Source organism: Fukomys damarensis, unplaced genomic scaffold (assembly GCF_012274545.1).
Source record: "Fukomys damarensis isolate Sample0158 unplaced genomic scaffold, DMR_v1.0_HiC HiC_scaffold_17, whole genome shotgun sequence".
In the NCBI taxonomy this organism is placed as follows: Eukaryota; Metazoa; Chordata; class Mammalia; order Rodentia; family Bathyergidae; genus Fukomys; species Fukomys damarensis.
Window position 1 is genome coordinate 32944975 of NW_022900929.1, and position 8380 is coordinate 32953354.

The following is an 8380-nucleotide window of genomic DNA, read 5'->3' on the forward strand; positions in this document are numbered from 1 at the left end:
TTTTTTTTTTTTTTTTTTTTTTTGGTTCCTGGGGATCAAACACGGGTCCTTTTGCTTGTGAGGCAAGTGGTGGAACCACTGAGCTAAGTCCCCTGCCCTTCCAATCATTTTTTTCAGACCCTGTGGATTCTTCTCATTTGGATACATGTAGTTCCATCAGTCAGGTCATTGAACGGTTACCTCAGCCAAACAGGACTAGCAGGTATGCTAATATTTGAATGAATTTATATTTAAATTTTCATATTTATTTTGAAATGGTCTTCTTTTGTCTCAGGCTGGCCTTGAACTCACTTTGTAGCACAGGCTGGCCTCAAATTCTGGCAATCCTCTGGCCTCCGTGCTGGAATTATAGGTATGCATCACCACACTTGGATATTTAAATTTATTAACAGATCAACTCTTATTTGTACCTGTTGCCTTATCCCAAGGATAAAGGGATCAATCTTTGTGTGAATTAAGAAATGGGATTTGAGAATTTTATAGATAGCATTGTGTTTAGTACTGTTAGTTGGAACCTCTTTTTTGAAGGTGATATTTTTTATAGCTGCAGTATTCAAGTTGTCAACTATCGTGTGCTTGCAAAACAACATAGGCATTCCTCATTGTTAGTAAAGATATAGCTTCTGAGAAAAAAATTTAAAAAATTAGGTGTACTATTATCAAAACTGTTAGGCATGCTTTCTACCAAAGTACTTTACCAGGTTAGATCCAGGTTTGATTCATAACATAAGCAGTAATCAGTTTTTACTATGTCTTATGTATACTTTTATAATATCCCTTTTTTCCCAGGTCATCCTCTGTTAGACCCTATATTGGATGTTTGACATGTAATCTTATTTAGTTCTGTCTCTAAAGGACCTCTCCAGTGGAGACATTCTGTTACTTCCATCACCCAGTACAGTGGGGGAAACTGATGGGCAAAGAAGTTAAATACCTAGTCAGGAATACACTGTTAGTAAGTCACAGAGCTGGACTTCGGGTTTTCCCTTTTGACTCAAATGCTTCCCCTTCTAATGATTCAGTGCTTCTCAGTCTTCTGAAGGTCAAAGAAAAATAGACAACTTTAGGAGCTGGGAGGTGTCGGGGTTGGGAGATGGAGCAGAATGTTAGCTTGAGATGGTTGAGAGTATTGTTTTATCTTAAAATTAAATGCTTTTCTCTGGTGTAACTTATACTCTATGCACAGATTCCTCCTATGTCAAGTAAAGATAAATGCTTTAGAACAGTGTGCAAATGGGTGGGCTCATGTTGGCCTGTAGATGAGTTGTGTTTGGCCTACTTGTGGTAAAAGATACCTGAATTAATTGACAGAATTTAAAAAGGGGGAAATTTCTCCTCACACCTGGATTTCGGGCTTCTGGGGTTCCCATCCTTCTCGGAAGCAGTTGGTGGAAGCTGTGAGTAGTACCTGCCCTTCCTCACACGAGGCACAAGAGCACTGTCTGATGATGTCTGCAGCCCGCTGTCGGGTGAACACCAGGACTGGTTATGTCATTTTTCATAATGCTGTTGTTCCCACACTCACTTGAGTCACTCCCATATGTTACCTTGCTTTGCTTTCTAGGCATTTAAGTTTATAGTACCTTTTCAGGAACATGTACAGACATAGATGTGTTTTCACGCTCAGATTCCTGATTTGAATAGGGGGACTGGAAGTATGTATACCCCACTGTTTGAGAAGTTCCATGCTACTACTTTGCCTTTTTTTTTTTTTTTGAGATAGGGTCTCACTTTGTAGTTTTGGCTGGCTTTGAACTCATTGTATAGTCCACTCTGGTCTCAAACTCCGGATGATCCTCCTGCTTCAGTCTCCCAAGTGCTGGGATAATAGTTTTCCTTTTCTGCATCAGTGTAATTGAATGGGTGTGTTCATTAAATATTCAGGCATTGCAGCATGTATTTTAAAGGGGCTTTATCATTTAGCTTATAATCTAATGAGGGAGACTGATATTAATCAAGCCATTACATCAGTAGCTATACAGTTACAGTTGCGATCATCTAAGAGAAAAAAAAAAAAACACCCTGATCTGGGGCCATGGAAACAGCTTTTTGAGGACTGCAGTCCAACAGTAACTGAATTTTCTGGGCATAGTTGGAGGGTTGAAAAGCAGCATGCGCTGTGAGAAGAATGGCTTTCCTAACGGAGTGAACTGCAGAGTCAAGGCCTGGAAGCCAGAAAGAACTTGAGGGTGATTCTAAAAGAGTGAAAGTTCTCTGCAACATATGTGTCTATGTTGTTTTTATTCATTAATGTAGATATTTTGATAAAAATGGCTTCTTGGGAAATAGTCTATGTCATGAAATTCCACCCCCCAAAATAAAATCTTTACCTTATCTAGTGTCCTATTGATATAAGCTGACATTCCTACTCTGGCAATGTTCTAAAATGTGGAAAAAATACACTTTTATATCACCATCAAACATTTAAAAAATTGAGATAATTGTAGATTTCCTTGTTGTTTTAAGAAATAATAGAGTGTGGTGGCACACACCTCAGGCTGAGGCAGGAGGATTGTAAATTGGAGGCCAGCCTGAGCAATTTAGCAAGCCCTATCTCAAAATAGAGATCAAGAAACGGTGGCACGTGACTCAGTAGTATAAGGCTCGTCTGGCATGGGTGAGGTCCTGGGTTCTGTCCTCAGTAGCAGCCCCTGCCCCTCCCCGAATAGGTCCTCTGTATGCTTTATGTCCATTTCACCCCAGTGATAACATTTTTTGAAACGATAGTAAATATGCACACACTTTTTGTTTTGTGTTTTGAGGTAGGGTCTCACTTTGTAGTTCAGGCTGGATTTGAAATCACCATGTAGCCCAGGATGGCCTTGAACTCAGAGATTTACCTACTTAAAGCCTCCCTGAGTGCTGGAATTATAGGCGTTTGCAACCACATCCAGTTAAATCTGCTATAAACATTTCTGTACAAGTTTTTGTGTGGATGTAAGTCATCATTGCTCTGGGATAGATGCCCAGGTTTTCAGTTTCTGAGTTTTTACAGAATTATTTATTTATTTATTTATTTATTTATTTATTTATTTATTTATTTTTTAGTATTTTGAGCCAGGGTCTTATATAGCTCAGGCCAGCCTTAAACTCACTGTGTAGCCCAGTCTGGCTTGGAATTCATGGTGATCCTCCTGCCTCCGCCTCCTGAGTGCTGGACTTACAGGCATGCACCATTATACCTGGCTGTTATGGAAATTATTGTAAATATCTATAAATTATCTGTAAAGGCCTGTTTCTCTTTTCTTTTTTGTGGTACTGGAGATTGAATGTAGGGCCTCTGCACTGAGCTACATACCTTCCTCTTTTTTATTTTGAGAAGTTCTCGCTGAGTTGCCCAGTTGGAACTCAGATTTGGCTGGCCGGCCGGCTGGCTGGCTGGCTGGCTTGTTTCCTTCCTTCCTTCCTTCCTTCCTTCCTGCCTTCCTGCCTGCCTGCCTGCCTGCCTGCCTTCCTTCCTTCCTTCCTTCCTTTCTTTTTCTTTCTGTTGAATTTAACATCAGTGCTTTTTTTTCCCCCCTCTCATAATCTGATTTATTTCAAGCCTCTTCTGATTTACCTAATCATTTTACAAATATTTCATTCAGTTTTCTTAATATGCCAAGCACTCTTGTGTTTTGGGAAAACAAAGTGATCAGAAAAGAAATTCTGTAATATTGCTCAGATTCTTACATACGATATAGTAATACATGGTAAATGAAACCTATGTAGCAAGTTAGACACTAATAAGGCCTGAAAAGTAAGACAGCAAGAGAACAGGAAGTATCAAGGAGTTAGGAGTTTATGTGGTTGGAAACTCTCACTGGAGATGGAACTCAGGACCGTATGCTTGCAAGGAGGTGAGGTGCCACTGAGGTAAATCCCTGGCCCTGAGTTAAGAGTTTATGTAGGGTGGCTGCGGTATGTTTTTCTGATGAGATATTTGATTAAAACTGCAACCTGATTAAGTGATCAGTGCAGTCATCTGGGTAAGTATAGTCTGTACCTAGAGAATGAAGTGCAGAGGCCCTGAGATGTGACTGCCTGGCAGATGTGGTAAATGACAAGGAGGTTAGTGTGACTAGTGGAAGGACCCACGGGAGTGGGGAAAGAAGGTGTAGAAAGGAGAGGGGGACGAGTTCAAGGTGTTATGGGTGATTGTGAAAAATATAGCTTTTGTTCTTTGTGAGATAGGAATGCATTTAAGGGTTTGGAGCCAAGGAATGACTCATTTTGACTTAGATTTTTTGATAGGATCACTCTGGCTGCTGGATCAAGAACAGACCTAAAAGGAGAAACAGGGTCAGAGCCAGGAGGGCCAACAAGGAGGTGATTAAAATAACTTAGGCAAAATATGACAGTGGCTGGTTCATGGTAGAAGGCAGAGTATGGTGAGGTACTGAGGGCTTTTTGCAGTATGGGGATTGAACCCTGGGCCTTGTGGTGAGCTCTATCCTCAGGCCTTTTTATTTTGAGACAGGGTTTTGCTGAGTTGCTAGATAGCCCAGGCCAGGCTTAGAACACGTGATCCTCCTGCCTCAGCCTCTCAGAGTGCTGGGATTATAAGTGTGCTTCACCACACCTGGCTGAGATTGAGTATTTATTTATTTATTCATTTATTTTTTGGTACAGGGATCCAACTCAGGACCTTGTGCTTTGAGAGTGAGTATTTAGGACCAGGGATTTAGCTCAGTGGTTCTGCTGCCTGCCTTGCAAGTGCAGTGACCTGAGTTCAGTCCTTGGTACACCCCCCCCCCAAAAAAAGAGAGTATTTGAAAATAGGATTTCAAGATGGATCAGGGCTGGGGATGTAGCTCAGTGGCACAGCACCTGCCTGGCAAGCATGAGGTCCTGAGTTCAATTCTTGGTGGAGCAGATGTAGATTGTAGAGACAGGAAAGAGGTAGTAATAAGCCTAAATTTTTGGTCTGAGCAACTAGAATGGAAAGTCTGTTACTGAGATGGAGAAGACTGCGGAAGGAACAGTTCAGTTTTAGACTTGTTGAAACTGAGCTACCTTTTCAGCAGCCAGCTGGAGATGTTGACATGATTGGATATGCAAGTTTGGAGCTCAGGAGAGGTCTAGGCTGGCACATTTCAGAGTTGTAGGTATATGCTGAGTGCTGCATTAGAAAAGAAGTCTATGCAGGATTTAAGGTAGGAAAATGTAGCTGGAAAAGAGGTTCAGAGATCTGTGCCCACCAGCATTTAGAGGTCGGCCACAAGGAGGGCTGTTCATCAGAAGCTGAAGAGGCTCAGGTGTGTGGCTCCTCCAGTGCCTTTTGTCACATTTGCTCTTGAACCTTCTTTCCCTCTTGGTACCAGGAAAAAAAATAGGCCTAAATTTTATTTTGACATTTTTGTTCCATGTATTCTAAGGGTTTTGTACTAAATATTTTTGTGAATTTTGCCCATATTAATAGATATGATTTTTGTTTTACCTTTTTTTGGGAGGGTACTGGGGATCGAACTTGGGACCTTGTGCTTGCAAGGCAGGTGGCAGAACCACTGAGCTAAACCCCCAGCAATAGATAAGATTTTTTTTTTTGAGACAGTATCTCACTATGTAGTTGAGACTGACGTGGAACTCACTATGTAGTTTAGGCTGGTCTCAAACTCAGAGCGATCCTCCTGCCTCAGCCTCCTGAGTGCTGGGATTACAGGCGTGCGCCACCACACCTGGCAATAGATGTGATTTTTGAGCTCCTTCCCTGCTCATGCAATGTACATTCTGTCATTTCTCAGTAGTATGCTATTTTATTTTGATGTGAGTCTCTATGTAATCCTTTTTTTTCTTCCTCGGATCATGTCTCCAACTTCTCAAGTTTATGTTTTCACCTTTTTTATGTGTAGTTATGCTTAATGTTGTTAGTATGAATTATTAAATATGTAGAAAATTGCAAGGAAGTAAAAAATGTCATCTGCAATCCTGCCACGTGGAGGCTAATTGCTATAAACATTTATGGCAAATTTTTAATTTTTTTATATTTTATTTACATAGTTGTCATCATTGGAAAATAAAAGCTTGTGTTTGTTGACATTTTTGCTTAACAATACCTTTTCCCATGTGAATTAAAATAATAATTTTCTCTAAACCTGTCAAGTGATAAAAAGTACACATGTGTTCTTTTGTGTGGGGCTGAGTGATTTGAAACTGACCTTATTGTTTCCTTTAGCATTCATCCCTTAGAATAAGTACATTATCTTGTGTTTCCATAGTACCATTGTCACACCTAACAATTCCATAATATCTAGTAATACTGTTCATTTTCAGGTTTTTGCAATTGTGTCAAAGATGTCTTATTATTATTATTTTTTTATTTATTTGATCTAGAATCCAGTCTGGGGTCACACAGTGAACTTGATTGTTTCAGACATTTTAGATGGTGGCACAAAATTTTATTTTATTAGCTGGACGTGATGCACACCTGTAGGCAGGAGAATTGCTGCTAGTTCAAGGCCAGCCTGGGCTACAAAGTGAGTTCAAGGCTAGCCTGAACTAGAGTGAAACCCTGTCTTCAATAAGAGAAAGATTAGATTTTATTTTGTAGATATGAAATTATTTAATCTTTTCTCTAATATTAAATGTACACATTGTTTATTAAGACATTAAGCTTACTAATTTTAGGGTTCTTTCCACATTTCAAATATTTCTCTGAAATTATTGAAATTACTAGATATTTTTTTTTTTTTTTTTTTTTTTTTTTTCTTTTTTTGAGACAGGGTCTCACTATGTAGTTGAGACTGACCTGGAACTCAGTAGCCCAGGCTGGTCTTGAACTCACAGCGATCCTCTTGCCTTAACCTCCCAAGTTCTAGGATTACAGGCATGCGTCACCATGCCCAGTGATATTAAGCTCTCTCTTTTCTTGGCAGTGATAGAAATTGAACCCAGTGCTTGGAATCGAATGCTCAAAGTTGAGCATTATTCAACGTGCACATTCCCAGCTCTAAAACTGTTTAGATTTTTAAAAAATAGTGCTGACGATCCTGCCTAGGGCCTTGCATGTACTAGGCAGAGTGCCCTACAGCCAACATCCCTGACCCCTTTTTGAACTCTTCTTTTTTTCGGTACCGGAATTTAACTCAGGACCTTGTGCTTGCCTGGCAGGCTTGGTGCCACTGAGCTATATCCGCAGCCCTTTGAACTCTTGATATGTATTTCCAAATTGTTCTCCAGAAAAGGTCCCTTTATACTGTCTATATGTAAACAGTGAATAATAATGTTTATCTTACCGTGGTATGGGTTCCATTGAGCAATAGCATGGTATTTACTTTTTCTTTTTTCTGATTGGTAGTGGATGATTTCTCTGATTTTACGTGTTTTTAAGATTCAGAAATAGTTTTCTTTTTGATGAGTTGACTATGGTCATTTATTTATTTATGTGTTAGGGTTCCTTGTATGAGTTCTTTTTATTTTTTACTTTTTGTGGAACTGGGAATTGAACTCAGGACCTTGTGTTTGCCAGGCAGGCACTGGCACCTCTGAGCTAAACCTCTGGCCCTAGGATAATTCTTTTTTTTTGGTACATCGAACTTGGAACCCTGCACTTGCCAGGCAGGTGGTACAACCACTGAGCTAAATCCCTGGCCCAATTTTGGTTTTTTGTTTGATTGTTAATTTTTCCAACTTTGTTTTTTTGAGATAAGGTCTCACTATGTGATTAAGGGTGGCCTTGAACTCACTATGTGCATAACCCAGGCTGGCCTTGAACTGGCAATCCTCCTGTCTCAGATTCCCAAGTGCTGGGATTATAGGTGCATGCCACCACACCTGGTTTGTATGAGTTCTTTATATTTTATGTTATTCTTTTGTTTTTTGAGACCATCTTGCTATGTAGTTCAGGCTGGCCTTGAACTCACTATGTATTCCAGGCTGGCCTTGAACTTCAGTAATCTGCCTCAGCCTCCTAAATTCTGGGGTTACAGACAGGTGCTACTATGCCTGGCTATTTTATGTTACTCTACGTTTTGTAATATTTATTACAAGTATTGTTTTCCTCTTTAATTTTTTGTCTTTTAGTTTCTTTTTGTTTTGGTACTGGGGATTGAATTTGGGACCTTGTGCTTGCTAAGCAGGCAGTGGAACGACTGAGCTAAATCCCTGGCCTTTATTATAGTTTTTGACTGATGTCAATTTTCTTCTAAATACATAGGCCTGGGCCAGGGATACAGCTCAGTGGTGCTCTGCCTGCTTGACAAGCACAAGGTCCTGAGCTCAAATTTTGGTACAAGAAAAAAAAATACATACACCTAAATTTTATTTGGACATTTAGGTTCCATGTATTCTAAGGTTTTTGTACTAAAATATTTTTGCAAATTTTGTCCATATTAATAGAATTTTTGAGCTTCTTCCCTGCTCATGCAGGGTAAATTCTCAGTAATTCTTTTTTTTTTTTTTT

The 8380-nt window shown here is 39.8% G+C and overlaps 1 protein-coding gene across 4 annotated transcripts in view; it reads left to right on the plus strand.

Moving 5' to 3' along the window:
* Nucleotides 1–8380, plus strand: part of Tp53bp1 (tumor protein p53 binding protein 1) — a 70894-nt gene that overhangs the window by 1713 nt on the left and 60801 nt on the right. For all 4 annotated transcript variants that reach the window (XM_010624825.3, XM_010624826.3, XM_033764966.1 and 1 more), the window contains exon 4: nt 118–202. In XM_010624825.3, coding sequence (XP_010623127.1) covers nt 118–202 — 85 coding nt within the window. The remainder of the gene's footprint in view (nt 1–117; nt 203–8380) is intronic.